This window comes from Cataglyphis hispanica, chromosome 2, assembly GCF_021464435.1.
Source record: "Cataglyphis hispanica isolate Lineage 1 chromosome 2, ULB_Chis1_1.0, whole genome shotgun sequence".
Classification (NCBI taxonomy): domain Eukaryota; kingdom Metazoa; phylum Arthropoda; class Insecta; order Hymenoptera; family Formicidae; genus Cataglyphis; species Cataglyphis hispanica.
Genome location: NC_065955.1, coordinates 11,064,876 through 11,081,944, shown reverse-complemented (window position 1 = coordinate 11,081,944; position 17,069 = coordinate 11,064,876). Strand labels below are relative to the sequence as shown.

The 17,069-nt window shown below is 33.8% G+C and overlaps 2 protein-coding genes across 5 annotated transcripts in view; both read left to right on the top strand.

The window, feature by feature from the left end:
• Window positions 1-5,069, top strand: part of LOC126858286 (homeotic protein spalt-major-like) — a 66,936-nt gene extending 61,867 nt beyond the window's left edge. For 2 of the 3 annotated variants that reach the window (XM_050608500.1, XM_050608494.1), the window contains one exon: window positions 243-5,069. In XM_050608500.1, coding sequence (XP_050464457.1) covers window positions 243-653 — 411 coding nt within the window. In that variant the 3' untranslated portion in view covers window positions 654-5,069. The remainder of the gene's footprint in view (window positions 1-242) is intronic. The other variant, XM_050608509.1, reaches the window with a different exon arrangement.
• A 2,798-nt stretch (window positions 5,070-7,867) lies between these two features.
• Window positions 7,868-16,971, top strand: LOC126858301 (uncharacterized). Of its 2 annotated transcripts, XM_050608523.1 has the most exons (6): window positions 7,868-8,184; window positions 8,279-8,516; window positions 9,298-11,173; window positions 12,487-12,715; window positions 13,164-13,443; window positions 14,018-16,971. In XM_050608523.1, the coding sequence occupies exons 3-6, from the start codon at window positions 11,078-11,080 to the stop codon at window positions 15,531-15,533; spliced, it is 2,121 nt and encodes a 706-aa protein (XP_050464480.1). In that variant the 5' UTR covers window positions 7,868-8,184; window positions 8,279-8,516; window positions 9,298-11,077; the 3' UTR covers window positions 15,534-16,971. The 2 variants fall into 2 exon arrangements, with proteins under 2 accessions (XP_050464480.1, XP_050464490.1); XM_050608533.1 differs by having other exon boundaries at window positions 7,868-8,516; window positions 9,298-10,035.
• The last annotated feature ends 98 nt before the right edge of the window (window positions 16,972-17,069 follow it).

Genomic DNA, 17,069 nt, shown 5'->3' with positions numbered 1-17,069 from the left:
ATTTTCCTACAAATACTGACGATGAGTTTGCATTGCAAAATGTCATGGGAGTTTTTATTTTATTACGATTTCTCGCGCAAGAAGATTTGTTGTCTAACTTAAGATGTTTAACGATACTGTACAAGAGATGAAACACAAAATATCGGTACTGAACAGTCACAATTAATGATCATTGTCTATTTTCGTTTTTGTAGGTAATTGTCTTCGAATAAACCTAACCAGACGGCGTGCATTACTTACAGCTGAACGAGATCTCGGTGATTCAAAGTAACAACGGATTACCACCTCATTCCTTGGGCGCGGGTAAATACGCGGCGAGTCTATTCGGCTCGGTGTATGGGACTGGCGGGGGCGGTTTTCCCTTGGATAAGCAACCGATGGCGCCAACCAGTAACGGACCCTTGATGGATGGCAAATCCGCTGTTCCATCTGGCTCCATGCTCTTCCAAACGCCGTCACCCACGCACTCACCCGGCGCACCGTCGTCCAATGGCGGTAATCAAAACTCAATTAATGTGCCGTCCTGGACTGGTGACGCTCTACAGCATCATTTCGACCGAGAAACACCGAGCAGAACTGAGAACGACGTCACGCCACCCACCGCCGCACGTCTACCACCACCACCGGCAAGGGGAGAAGGATTAGCCGCGTGAAACTTAACAAATACATATCTTCCCATCTAGCCATACGAAGGAAGACGCGACCATTTATTCACAGTGGCCGAATCTCTGCCGAGTAATAAGAGGCTGAGCGTATAAACTTGATTCGCGAGAGAATTCTTCCAGACTGAATCAATTTAAAGAACAAAGAAGATTCTTTGCGCGATGAGCAAATGCTAATGACGTGTAAACTGCGAGCAATTTTGGACCCCCGTCCCTCCGTCCCAATCGGCGAAAGTTTCCCGTCTGTGTCGGTTCCGCAGCATCCACGCGATCCGCGAAAAATGAAACGGGTTCGTCCGAAGAAGCAGTGGTTTCCGGTCTTGTGACAGTGATCCCCAGCAAATCCCAAATCGGAGGGATCACAATGCGACGCGACTATCTTTTCTATATGGTGTTTCCGTGCATTTCAAAAACGGAGGACAATCTTCTAAGGACTGATATAATCGATTTACTTGGTATTTCCTCATATACGCGAGTAACGACATATCTCTATGCCCTTCTCTTCTCCATCATCTCACCCCTTCCGGTAGTGGTCCTAGTATCTACAAATGAAGACACCATGTTCCTATTATCGCGCTAGTCTTAATGCATAAAGTAGGGGTCGATAGATGATGAATTAGATCGATTCGTCGATACGGCTCCCGAGTAAGCTACGATATCGAGAATATTTCATCTTGATTCGGAATCTTCGAATTCGCGTGACTCAATCGCGTTATTACGTTTATCATTGTTTATTCAAGTCGGAATGTCACATCGCCCACCGGCCGGTTGATGCGAGGGCTTAAATATTGAACCCGCGCGCATATGCGATCGAGCCACGTTAAGGTACGTAAGTATGTATATATTGTACGATTCTGGACGTCGAATCTCTTTGCATGGGATTCGGGGGAATCCCCGCGCTAGACACGGCGCCTAGACTGAGCTCGGCTCGCGAGAAAGGCGAGCATTAGCGTATTGAAGCCGCAAGACACGTGGCGTCGCGTCTTAACGGGTCTCTCCGACATCATTTGACCGTCCATTCGCGATAGCGATGGTCATCTCTCTCCGGATCATCTAAGACTACGTTATAAATATATACATACACATAAAAATTATATATATATATATATATATATATATATATATATATATATATATATGTATGTGTGTGTATGTATATGTATATATGTATACATAAGCGAAATATATTGGTACGACAGGGAGTGTAAATTGAATGTGCGAATTATATTCACGAGCGATTGTATATGTGTTGCTTCCGTTTGTTGTGTGTGTATGTGCGTGTTTGATAAAAAAGAGAAATTGGAACAGAACAAATGCGAAAACGATAGAATGTAAGTGTAATTTAGGAGGCGGGCCCGGCAGCGCCCCTCGCTGTGATATGAGAGGAGCAGCCTGCAATCACTAAACCAATGTACTTATATCTTGTATCATAGTATTATAATAATGATAATATAAATTTATATTATACGTTTACACACACACGCACACACACACACACACACACACACACACACACACACACACACACACACACACACACACATACGCGCATGGATAGACATATGCAGGAAATACGACTGCGGTGTGTTGCAAGTGTCTACGAGCGCCTCGAAAGCTAAGTGTGACTAATTAATAACACTTAGTATTACTAATTAGATGTCCATTCTTCACTGTACGTCATCGGCGATGTTTGCGTTGTCGTTGTAAATATAATTGTACCGTGCATCGCCCATAATATTTATATAATGCCTAACATTATTCATTTTTACGAAGAAGAGAAAGACAAAATCGCAGTTGGTCGCTACGTCAAAAGTAACTTTCAAAAACTCATTAATTTTTTTGTTATTCTTTATTTTTTACGAATATAACTCGAAACAAGTTTATTAATTTATATTAATATGAGAGAGACTATTATTGGCTATGTTTTAATATATTTTTTTATGTGAATGTAATTATATTATATAAAAAAGTTAATTATGATTTAATATTAATTTATAAAAGAATTTTAATTATTAACCTTTTATCTGTGATTTTTTAGTGGATATGTCATGTAAGTAAAAAATACTGATACATTATACTACGACATTCGACGTACTTAAATGGTATGATGTATGTATGTAATATATATACACGTAACAAAGCATTTTTTTTTTTTTACATTATTGATTGCGCGTATTTAACTCTTTTATCAGACGTCAACACGCTAAAAATAGCCAGTAGTAAACTTGATATGCTAGTATAAAATCCATTATCTTCTATATCGTTATATATTAAATCGATTATACCGAACGATCGAAGCATCGCCAATGAAACGTATTTACCATACATTTGCAACATGTGTAATAATTTATGATTTATTTATTACTCACTTTTTTCGCGCGCGGAGTTTCGATTCTGGTATCTATCGTCTATATACAGCTATCGTATAAGAATGTAAATCCGCGTAAAGAATGTAATTCTTTACATAAGTAATACCAAATGGGTGTAATAAACTACATGTAACACACGAAACAAATATTTTTTCTTAGAAAAGTAGTATATCGTCAAATATAGATATGCAAAAAATATTATACGACTTTCGTTAACGAACTCACTGAATTTCAAAATTATTTTTCACATTGGCAGAGGCAAAAAAATGAAACTCTTTTGCATACAAGTTTCATTTCTCATAAAATTTTGTAGATGAAATATTTGTGAGATTTGATGTGGAATGATCAAGCATTATATCGCATTATAAAAACGAATAACTAAATTAACATATTGAAAGAAAATATTTAGGTAGTATAATTTTATATATACATTTATTAAAAAGAATTATTTATTACCATTTCAAGCGCGCTAATCGATTTTACTTTCGAATAATCTTTCAATAAAAAAAACATCTAGATTTTATACTTTTCTTTGAAATTTATGAAAAATCTGCGTGTATATCAAATGATATATGATCAGTATGACTGATATGGAATAGAGTTTTACGTGTAATCAATCCTACATGTGTATGTACATATAAATTAATACTCGTGTAACGGCTTCTATGTATGTCATCCTTTTTAAGACGAAAATCACACAATCTATCTGTAGTTTGAAGCGAATATTACATAGTGCGTGCAACTGAACAGTGAATACTTTATCGCGATAGAATATTTTATTTGATTTTTCTCGTTAGTGATAGAGAGAAGATCCCAGAAGGATTCATCGATTAACTATTGCATCGATTAAGCGTCTCTCTCATTGCGTAACGTTACGAAAAATAAAAAAAAAAGGTAAAAAAACGCCACTCGAGACGAGATTAACAATCTACTGTTTATTCTGGAGGTGTGTCGCCTCCGCTAAAAATCAAAATCGCTAATAGCTGTTTATCACTAGTGCGCAATATGTGGTCGTTCATCCGCGGAAAATGATACCGAGAAACTTGCGAATTCCGTAATCGTCGAGGTAGCTTGACTCGACCAAGGATAAAGAGCGATTGAACTTAACGCATCGAAGCATATCGACGTTTTGTACTTATCAAACCAGATTATATTTTTACGTTTCGAAAGAAGAAGACATACTAGAAAAAGACTAAGGAATATATCGCCGGATAATATTCGTCTTCGATGTGTAAAAGTGATTACTATAATAGCGACAGTGTAAATTATTCGTATATAGAGAAAAGAGAAGTGCAAGTTCGATGTGCGAATTATCAAACATTTCGACGATCGATCTTATTGACCCCTAATTTTTAAGCCTACAGCCAATCACCATAATTATTTTACAGTGCCGTACATGACTTTTTATGAATTTGTATATTTCGAAATAATTCAAAAAATTCAATAATATACACACATTCTCCCGACGTAATAATCTAGAATTTGGAAAGGGTAGCGGGGGGGGGAAGGGGGGACGAAACAATCTTTCGAGGACAAGATCGTTCGTCACCTTATATGTTTCGCGACTGTATACGTAAGATATTACAAAAATTCCTGCGGAAACAAACTGTAATATCTCCTTCCTTTTTCTCGAAAGAATGTCAAAGGCTCGTCGGCATTTCGCGAGCGTCATGAATAAAATTGTATTGTATATAAATAGCGAATGTGTGGCGAATAAATGGTCCATAAATATAGCAAAGTGAGTAGCGTATCGAACAGTTGATGTACATCTTAAGTGTGTATTACCAAAATTTTCGTAATGTAACGATCGAGACATGCATTTAAGAGGCGCGCACATACACGTCACTCTCGTATGTGTGTATAAATACTTTACACGTACGAATGAAATATGAGCGATAAAAATTATCCCGATTAGAGCTATCGGCCTGGCATTGTCCGAAAGAGAGAAGTTATCGCTTGTACGATCTTGAGTTACTGTAAATATTGTATAATCCATGTATAAACACGACTGTATTAGATAAAAAGACCTATCATTGTAGTTGAACGCGTTACGGATCATTATATAACTATATCACTTCAACAATAAACCATTATTATGACGACGAAATGGTGAGAATTTAAATCAGCGATTGTGTCTATAGGTTCTTTCTTATATATGTATATTTACGGAATATTCAATGATTAAAATGCTACGATCTTTATACAGCTCTTTTAACTTTTTTAATACAACGGATCTTTGACTCCTTTAATAAAATATTATTTTATGAGTATAAACTTTCATAATATTCCGTATTTTATACCAAGTTATTTTTATCTGAAAAATAATTGGAAGAAATAATATTTCGTAAAAAGCCAAAGATCGAGGGGTATTCTTAAAATTTCAATTATCAATATACAAAACGAGACGTACTTTTTTTTGACGTTCTCGCTGCTTGTCAATTTTGGGTCTTGTGGTCGATTCTTCTTCATAATATTTAATTACACATTATTTTTCATGTTTTATCTTTCTTTCTAATTTTCTAAATAGCTACGATTTCAAACTGTACGTTAAAAAAGCACCTCTACAATTTCAAACGTGGCGTGAAGATACCAAATAATTTTTGATCTACGTGAGGTAATATTCCTCAATCGGTATAACAGTTTATGCCTTTTCATCTATCGTATATTAATAATGTGACTTATAATTTTATCGGCTACTGATAAAGATAAATATAAAATTTATATTTTTCTTATTACTTTTGATATAAAATTTTTCTCTCGCTCATTGTCTTTTATATTTTCATTTTATTTAAAAATATTAATATAATAAATATATACGGTATCTCTTTTAATCTGACTCTTATCTTTCTCAATCTGTCTGGCATAAAAAATTGTGATTTCCGAAACGCGGTATAGTCTCTACTCTATTATAATTATTATATATTCTTATAGTTTTAATCGTGTTTTTACGAATTCGAAGAAGTTTAATCATTAATTAATTCTTTCACGTTTGTATGATCGAAAGGAGATTATACTGTCAGATTTTCGCAAAATGTCATACAAAAAGTCGCGATATCTCTTGCAATATTGATTTGCAAATGTTATTAGTTTTTTTTTTTTTATCTTATAGGGTGCTACAGACTTCTATATATAATATTGTGATTTCCAAAACGCCGCGCAATCTATTATTCTATATTATAATTATATTTTCCTATAGTTTTAACCGTGCTCCTTTGATTTTTAAAGAAATTTGATTTTTAATTATTAAGCGCAAACTAATTTCGCATTTAAAGTGCCTTTATGCATTTTAAAATATAATTTAATTACTTATTAAATGATTGATAAGTCACGGAACTTACATTAATTACTCGATTCTGCGGATTGATCATTTTATATAATATAAAAATACTCACATTGAGCCATAATCTGTCATTGTACATTTATACATATAATTAACGTTTTATTTAATAATATATTACATGTTATACCGTATTGTGTAAGTGATAATATACAAATCTTTTTACAACAATTATAAGCATCTTCTCTTTCTTCCCCCCTCCCCCCTCCTCCTTTGTCATTCTCTCTCTCTCTCTCTCTTTCATAGATATAATTCAAATATATTTGACATTACAGTTTGGAATAAAAAATGTGTAAGAGAGGTAATTTATTATTTGATTTAAAATTCATCTATTTATGCAAATTAAATTTATAAAACCGTATTAATTTTTTTATTTATGGTATAAATGTATTGTAAGATTGTTTCGCGTTACGTCATTACAATCTCAACTTTATCTTTTGACATGAAACTGTTGCGTTAGAATTTTTATGCTGCTTACAATTAACATCAATATTATCAAATCGCTTATGAGATGTGCAAAACTATACATGATGGAAGTAAATATATATATTTGCGTTGTATGTATGATATAAAAAAATATTTTTTATTCTAAAAAGATAGTTACTAAAGATAGTTCTTTCTTACCAATCTTGTAATTACGGTTCGAGGATGAAAAAAACAAAATAAGATAATGCCTTGATATTGATTTTGCGTGTGCTTTATGTGAAATCAGGAGGCACGTGCAGGGAAAATGTAGAAACAACATATGTCAATATTAATGCATTTTAAATTAACGAAAGCAATATGATTTCTTAAACACCGCTGTAATATGTGTACAGGATATTTCAGGTCAAACCAATAAAACTTTAAGATCTTATGGGAAATTAAATTTGGAATAAAAAAGTTTCTATAAATATAAGTCCGAAAATGTTTCGTTAAAAAGTTAATAAACTTTGAAAAACATTTACATTTTTTTGATAATTTTTAAAAATAACTTCAAAACTTTTCATTCATATGAAAAAAGTAATAAAGTAAATTTAATTAAATAACAAATTGAATTACACCAATTTCATTTAATCCCGATAAGGCGTTCAAAAGAACATAAGTTCAAAACAAAAAAAAAAAAAAAAACAGAAACTTGAAATACTCACCTTTTGATGGTCTTTGTGTAAACACTACATTCATAGTACAAACATTGCAAAGGTAAACATAAAAATGTTAAATATTAATAAATTTTGATTATAACTAATTATTTATAGAGAGTTTATTAGCTATAATTTTTTAATGAAGCGTTTCCGGACTTTTCTAAGAACAGTTTATAGGAATCTTTTTGTTCCAAATTCAATTTTTTATAAAATCCTGAAGTTTCCTTGATCTGACCTGAATACCCTGTATATTGTATATTCCTCGTATCACAAATAAAATAATTTTGTTCCATTTTGGCTCGTGCGATTCTGGCCCAATGTGCGCGCTGGTCTCCAGACTCGCTCGTCGCCGGAGAAGCGCGCGCGCTTGGCTATCGACCGGAGGAACCTCCTGGACCTCCTTCTCGTCTCATCGCGTCTCGCCCGCAGTCTCGGGCGATCGCGACGCCCGCACGCACTTTCGGTGGAATCCTTATTCACCGGGACGCGGCAACGCCTGCCGTGTTGGCTCATCTCCGAGGGATCGGCCGTCGAACGTGTGCGCGAACGCTTTGTCCGCATGCTGATGACAGATCGAAAGCATCGGCGCCGAAGATGACGATGGGGGTGAGGTCAACGGAACGATAGCCGATCAGTGCACTCTCTTCCATCAATAAGCAGAGTGTACATCCACCAGATTATTTTCTCTTCCGGTGAGAGATGGGATTCTATATAGAATGAACGCGATCGAAGAGTATTAGCTGAAGAGAAATGAGAGAAGATAGAAAAGATAGATATTTAACGCAGGTGAAGTGTACAGATGATATTTTGCCGCTGGAACTTGAAATTGCACTATGAGAGGGGATTTTAGAGCTTGTTATCTCGGTGCGGCCTCTGAAAGAATGGTAAATCACTCCGATTTATAAATAATACATCACGCTCTCAGACATATCGTGAGTTCTATCCACAAAGTGGATACGTAAAAACAGCTGTTTGACAGTTTCCTCCAAGTTCACATGCGCCAAGACGGAAGGCTGGGCCGAATGTATGTATATTTTACTTCAAAATCCCTCCGACAATATGTTATTCACATTGCATGAATTAAGTAAATAAATCGACCTGGGATTCTCGTACAAAAAAATTGCATACAAGTTGACCTTTTAAAATGAAATAAAAAGAAATGAGAATATTAAATAGATTCTTACAAAAATATTTTTCTTTAGATTCATTTATATTATAAAATCTGAGTTTATAATTATTATCAATTTTTAAAGTCTATTACTTAATATGAACAATCAAATAATATTACTTATAAAAAAAATTGAAACCCTAGATAGCATTTTAAATAGAAAAATAAAATAAAAATATGCAAAATTTATAGAAATAACGATAATAAAAGTTTATTTATAAATTTTGTTATTTCAATACGGAATCAACTCTTCTTAGCATGTAAAAATAATGATTCGGATATACCACTATTTTTTTACACTTTTTCATCTTTCAATAAATAAATATTACTATAAGTAAATAAAAGTAAATTAATATTAGATTAAATAAATTAAAATTCTCTATGGTAAATTAGTCACCTAAAATTAAATATAGAATAAGTTCGATTATTATTTGCAATTTTTGTTAAATAAAAAAAAGATTTTAAATAGCTCAAATAGTTTAATTAATTTAAGAATTTGTAGGTAAAATATATACTTGTACTAATATACAATTATTGGATTCTCTATAAAGTTTTATTCATATCGAAAAACTAGTTCAATCATTTGTCGCCGAAGAAACATGTGTCCAAAATATAACCAGGCCGATAATTGTTTCAGGAATACAATCGGTGAATACACGTCCCCTGAAGATGCGTACGCCATCATACATAATACGCAACCGAGCAGATGTAGAAAGAAAATGAGTGAAACACTACACGTAGATACGCTAGGAAATGGAGATAGAAGAGAGCTGATGCCAAGGCTCCATCCGTAGATTATCGTGCGAATAATCCACGCGCTGCAACCAATTAATTGTCATTAGAAAAAATTAGAGCGATAAATCCGATATCTGCCTGCGAACGGCATTAATTAATAAACACATATCGACGGAAAAATCGATATATCTCTAGAAAAGATAGGTCTGACGATGAAGAAGTAGATACGAAGCGCTAGATAAGCGCTAGATAACAAAGCGCTAGATAGACAAGTTCGATCAGATAGCGTGACACACGATGATCGATTTAAATAATAAACAATAATCTCGAAGAAGAGCAACTTAATGCCGAGACTTATCGTTTGTAGCATACGTGCCGAATTGAGAAATATGACCGAATCATCGTGATTAAAGCGAAACGCCCCTTAAACATTTGCATACGACATATGATTATTATATATGCCAACAGAATGATAGCGGTAGTTCGCAGTTAACGTTCCACAAGTCTTCCAGGTCCATGCTACAACTAAACAGGCCAACGTCAGCGAGAGAGGCTGGAAAGCATTGCATTATTTCATGATCTCGTAATCAGCAGGAAATTCATGGACCATATGAACATATCACGACCTCGTAGAAGAAACGTGAGTTTAATGTGACCGGGAGTTTAAAAGAAAACGGGAAAGAAAAAGAAGGAGAATTTTTTTGCCAATTTTTCATATTTACATAGACAATCACTTAGCAAAAGAATTCGCTTAGACACCTGAATAAATACGTTTGCGCATTTTTTTCGTTACGATATTACGCATCGCACGGGCTAATTTCCATAAATATTGCTCTACATTCGATCCATTTCTTTGATGCGCTTCTTAACGCGAATTATGATAGCGAGCTTCGTGATGAATAATTGCGTCGCAGTGATACGAGAACGCTATATGTAAGGATCGATAAAAAAAAGACTTGATCTCTTTGCGAAAAATGATGCAAAATCGAAGGACCAAGAGATTCTGCTCAATATAATTTTATCTCATAAGCCGCTGCTCTTTGTGAGAAAATTTCGATACCATAATGAGCAAAGAAAACATAAGAGAATATATATAATTAATAACGTATTCTCTCTTTTTGTATATTATATGTAAATGAGGTAATATACATATTTTAAGCAATTCGATTTAATTTAATCTAATCAAAATAAACTAATAAAAGCTCTTATGAATATATCATACAAAAAAGACAAAAGGCAAGAGCCGCAACGCGGTAATTTGTGCGTATATGTTTTATTACGATCAAATTACATTGACATTTTAACTAAGTGATAGATACCATCAAAAAACGTTTCGGTCTTTTTTGGATCATCTTCATTGCAATTATAAAGTATATGGGATATATTATATTAAAAATGTAACAGCCATAATACGAGGAACAAGTGTGGGTCACCCATGTTGTCAGAAGATAAATCTAATATAACGGAGTGTCGAAACAGAAAGAAACTGTCTGAATAAAATACTACCTTAAAAAAACTGACAATATAGATATACCGAACTTGAGTGAATCACCTATGATAGAAGGCGAATATTACACTTTATAATTAATCTAATCAGCTAGGCAAATTCATTCACAAATGTGATGTCGATATCAGCATGATATCGGTCCTATCTTATCTTAAAAACAAATGTACCAGACATAATGTATGTACTGATAGTACACTTCTACCTTGCATCTACGAAAGTATTTGATGTATGCAACCGCTCTGTTATGCGTGAACATCAATCTCTCGAGGAGGTAATTTTTTTTATGCTCTAAAACACGTAAATAATTCTTCTAAAATTTTCAAGCCGCGTGATTGCATGAGTTCTTTTCCTTGTGAACCCTTAGCAGGAGCATTATGTTTTGTAAAATAAAAATTAATATACTATTTATAGAATATGCTAAGTAAATTAAATAAATTTCTCCTTTTCTTTATCAAGCACAAATCACATACTATGTCATCGATTGATGTTAAGCTTCAGATGATTTTATTTTTTATTTACAAAAGACGAGAAATTCGGCAATATATTTCTTGTCATAATAATTTGCTATTTTCTCCGTTTTTGTCATAACAATTTGTTATTTTCTCTGTTCAGAAATGCAATTATTCTCCATTGAAATTGTGAACAAATTTACAACAAAATTTCAACAATTTCAATTTTAATTTATATTTTATATAATAATTGCAAAATTTTAATTCTTTGCAGAAATTTGCAATTGTAATCTCTGATTTAAATTTTGTTATCTTATTTTGTTATTTTATTCAAGTTTTATTAAAACACATGTGTACACAGAGTGAAACACAGAGTGTTGCATCGCATGAGATCCATATATTAAGGGTGTGTTATTAAAATCATTTAAAATTAAAATTACTTAATAAACATATGTTTGTAAATGCTTCTTAACAGAATTACAATCATTCAAAGTTGATGTTAATATTTTCTGTCAATCTGATATTGTTTATAGTTTAAGAACAATCCGCAATAGGGATGAACTTGTGAACAGAATTATAGATGCGGCAACGCAAATAAGAAATTCTCCAGGCATGGTGGAGCGAGCTGTTAGATCAGTTTTACACAAGAAAAAACTTTATTGACTTTGCAGAAAATAATTTTGAACAAAATTTGTAATACATTTGTAAATAAACAAGATAAATTAAATTTCTTTTTTTCTGCTTTTTCAAATATTTACATCAATTTTCAATGATTGTAGTTCTGTTAAGAAGCACGGACATATGTTTATTAAACGATTTCAACACTAAATGACTTTAACGTGTCTTTAATGTATGGACTTTGAGTCATGGGACACTGTATATAGCCTTTCAATAACTCTAATCAAGCTCTTCTCGGTATTCTCAATGTAAATTTTATATTCGGAGAAATATCGCAATAAATCATCCAGCCTTTTTGTAAGAAGACTTTTTAAAAGGTTTTCTCATATAGCTTTATTTTAACGCTTATCAAGCTATCACCTTAGCTAATATATTATCATAAACATTTTCAATAGTTTTGAATCTTCAATAGGTTTGAATTTTATTATATCAAGAAATATTTCTCTTTCTTTGGCAGACACTGTTTCGCAGTGGCAAAAAAACTATCGACGATGAATGTGGATTAACCACAGCATTAATCAAGACCAGAGTACAGAAAGGAGGGCTACGGCTACGAAGATGGCTAATCGCGCTATTAGTTTTTCTGTTAATGTCGCTTCTCATTATCAACAGCTACGACACCGGTCCATTTCGGATCATCCGATTTGGAGCAATGGCCAAACCAAATATTCCAGATGTAGTAACGCGTGAGTACTAGATTACACTATCAATTCATGTTTATCATTTTGTACAAAAATAGTTCTCAAATAAAAATCGACGCGAAGATTATGCACGATTTCATATATAAATAATACCATTTTTATTATAACTTTCTTTTTTATAAAACCTGCATAATTTATTTTTTTTAATACTTTCGACATATATTTAAAAAAGAATTAAACTTGAAAATTAAAGTAAAATAAATTAAGAAATTTGTAAATCTTTTTCTTTAACAAAAATGTTGAAAATGTTAATAATTTTTGTATAATATTTGTACAATAATAATTAATAAAAAATTGATAGTCAAAAAAAATTAATATCGTATTGTATAAATCTTTCTTTGTCAAGTTGCGACAACAAAAGTCTCGTTTATATTTGAATCTTGAATATATTTATGCGTTCATTTTAATTACTAGTTAGCAATTTTTTTTACAGAGGAATATATATCGTTATCACCGAGCGTTTATACGCCAATAGGCAGTGGTGGCTATCTAGTTCGCAACAAAGGATGCCGATTACCCGCTATGGATCCTTTCGATCCTGCAACACGACCTTTTATAACTAAAGTATCGCTCGAGTGTGGAAAATCTTTGCCGCTAATCGAATCGAATGATACTGCGTTATTTGTTAATCCTCTGGCGTTGAACGAATTCCACAACATCAGTTGTTGCTGGCGACCATTCTGGCGAACGGAAAATAATGACTATTACGCTACGTAAGTATTATCTCAAAAATCAATTCATATATCTTCTTGTTTTTTTTTTTGTATGAATGGATTGCTATAAATGGAATTGATATCATATGCTTTGAATTGAGATCATATGTAAAATTAATAATCTATAAAATATATTATTAGATAAGATATCACTACCTTATGATAAATATGTGTAATTGCAGATATGACATCATACATTTACAGATAAGAAAGTAGAATCAGAAATTATAATATAATATAATATTTTTTAATATTTTTCATATTTTTTTAGAAAAATATATAAATAAAATATTTTATTCTCATTCGTGGTAATATATGATTCTTCGTTGATTTTATAAATGAATGAATTGCAATCTTTGACTATCTTTCATGTATTAAACCGCTTGTGAAAAATCTTTAGAATAATTAGATTATTCTTTTGTGTTCTTTTTTTAAATTATAAAATTTAACTCCAGCATAGACATAGAAAGAAGATTAATTTTAGTTAAACTTATCTCTAAATTCTAAATAATGCTAATTCAATTGTTTCAAATTTCCGAAACAAAAACATGTAAATATATCTTCATATTTGCAGATATGATAAGGAGTGTTATCCATTCCAAAATTCCAGCACCGTAAACGCCGAATTTGTGAAGGTTGAATGTTCTCGCGACAACAAAGAAATATATAAGGATTACTATGTTTTTATACCGCGTAAGCCTTTGGTAGAGGAAAGATGCAAACAGGCGCTGAGTAAGGCTAAACTCCTCGATGATCGTCTCAGCGTTCTCGTCATCGGGCTCGATTCAGTTTCCAGGATGAACTTTCACAGAATGATGCCGAAGACAGTGAAGCTGCTTCATTCCCTCGGCGCCGTGGAGATGCTGGGTTACACCAAGGTCGCCGATAACACGTATCCGAATCTCGTTCCGGTACTGAGCGGTCTGAATCAGGACGAATTGCATAAAATATGTTGGCAGACGTCTACGAAAACCTTCGACGATTGTCCGCTATTGTGGAAGAATTTCAGCGCCGCTGGTTACCGCACGGTGTTCGGCGAGGACGCATGGCACATGACCACATTTAATTATCTAAAACCGGGATTTCGGCAGGAACCGACGGATTATTATCTTAGACCGTATACCTTTAGCGCCGAGAGGGACATCGGCCATACCCAGAGGATGAACGCCAAACTCTGTATCGGTTCTAGAAAGACGGTCGACTGCTTGCTGGATTACAGTCGTAAAGTGGTGAACCAGTTCTCCTCGGAGCTTTACTTTGCCTTCATCTGGCAGGCCAGTCTCACTCATGACTTTTTCACATATCCGCAGTTGGGCGATGACTCGTATCACGATTTCGTCGAGTACGTGTCGCAAAAGGATCTGTTGAATCGCACTCTCTTGATCATGATGAGCGATCATGGGTTGAGGTGGGGCGAATTTCGGCAAACGTATCAAGGTAAGATTGAGGATAGTTTGCCCTTTGTCTTCATGGTGCTGCCGAAGTGGTGGCGAGAAAAATTTCCGCTTGCTTGGGGAAACTTGCGCAGAAACAGTCATAGCTTGACGACCCCCTTCGACCTTCACGAAACCCTGGTAGATCTATTAAATCCGCATATTCTGCATGAATCATTACTCAAGAGACGTATCAAAGATCAAGCTGCGTCGCCTATTCCACGCGGCATCAGCTGGTTCCTGCCGGTGCCGGACATTCGTACCTGCGAAATGGCGCACATAGAGAATCACTGGTGCATGTGTCACACCAGCAACGCCGTCGCCTGGAACGACACTGGCCTTCAGGATAGCGTGTCGTTCCTCGTCAGGGAATTGAACGATATGCTGAGCAACTATCCGCTGTGCGCGACGTTGAACTTGAAGCTGATCAAGGACGCAAAGGTATGGCTGGACAAGACGGACGGCGCGAAGCTGATGGATTACACGGTGACCATACAGACTACGCCGGGTGATGCGATCTTCGAGGGTACGGTGCGTTACAAGGCGGACGATAATAGCCGCAAATTGGTCGGTTCGGTCAGCAGACTTAACGCTTACGGTACTCAGAGTGCTTGTGTTGACGAGTTTAACATGCGCCTATATTGTTACTGTCTTTAGGCGCAATCGTTAAAGCAACGCGATCATCTTTTTTGTATCTGACAATTTAAATCAGAGTCGGGAGACTCGATCAGATGCGGTTTGAAGAGACCATTAGAGCTGGAGAGTTTTGCGATAAATAAAAAAAAAACTATTTAATTTCGTAAAACATATTCCTGCGCTTCTATCTGATTTCTATGGATGAATAGACAATATTGATAGATATCACTCAAAGCCTGTATTCTCGAGAACACCGTAAAAGTGTCTATCGTGGCACACATTCCAACTCAGTTTTATATTTATTTACACATATATTCTTTCACATAACTAATTAATTTAATTTAATCATATACGCGCAATAATAAATTAAGATATCTACAAGTGTTGATGCAGAATTGTCTAATGAGGCGTTCGCGGGCGATCACCTCGCTCCGCATCTCTCTTTTTCTTATTTGTTTGCTTGCTCGTGATGTCGCAAAATCAGGCAATTCTACGCTCGATGAGAAAATACATTTCTCAATCACTATTAATTTGTATCAAAATGATTTTTACTTGTTATGTTGACTCTCTCTCATATATTACATCAGTTTCTTAAACTTTCAACGTCTGTAAACCAATATGTAACGACCTATTACGGCGATCTACAATTCTCAGCGACCAAAAGAATTCGCCGTTTCTATATAAAAATAAAAGATATTTTACTATTCTCTTTACGAGTAATTCATCGAAACCATTCTCTTCCACGAAATCGCGACAATAAAAGTAATTATTATGCAATGATTTTTAACGTGTTAGTAATGCCAATTTTATATAGAATAATTTCTTTCTAATTTATTTTATGCAATATTAAAACATATTTTATATTTTACATATTTATTTTTAGCTGCTAAATTTCTTTTTGATTTTGATTACGGGAAAAATAATATCGATATCTTTTTTTTTTTAATAATCGAATATAATTTTTGCTATAACTTACATATAACCTTATGATTTATTACATAAATATATGTGAAATAAAAAATTAGCTACAAATGTATCGTATGTTTATTACATTTATCATGAGATACTATAATCATTATTTTCGCGCGCATTTACTGCTGTTTATGTCTAGAATTTCTTTGTGATCGTGACGTAAGGAAGTCCTCCTTGCTGGATGTATACATTAGCTATGTTTATATTACTATAATGGCCTTTTTTCGTAACATTTCGTGATATTAAATGTAAAATTTGATCACATGCATTTAAATTTTTCATACATTGTTCATGTGATTTAAAACCAAATACAAACTAACTTAAATTATATATTAAATAAATTGCTTAAATATCATTGATATTGATTTAAATAATTGACAATAACAGATTTTTCAGTCCTTTGGACTAATCCAGATAAAATATATATATATATATATATATATATATATATATATATATATATACATATATACTGATGAGATGAAATTTATGTAGAATACATGTATTTATCCAGTTCAACTGGATTACCAACTGAAGTGGCATTCTTTGATGAAAAAGGAAGAGCATCACCCTCTCTCCCCTTTA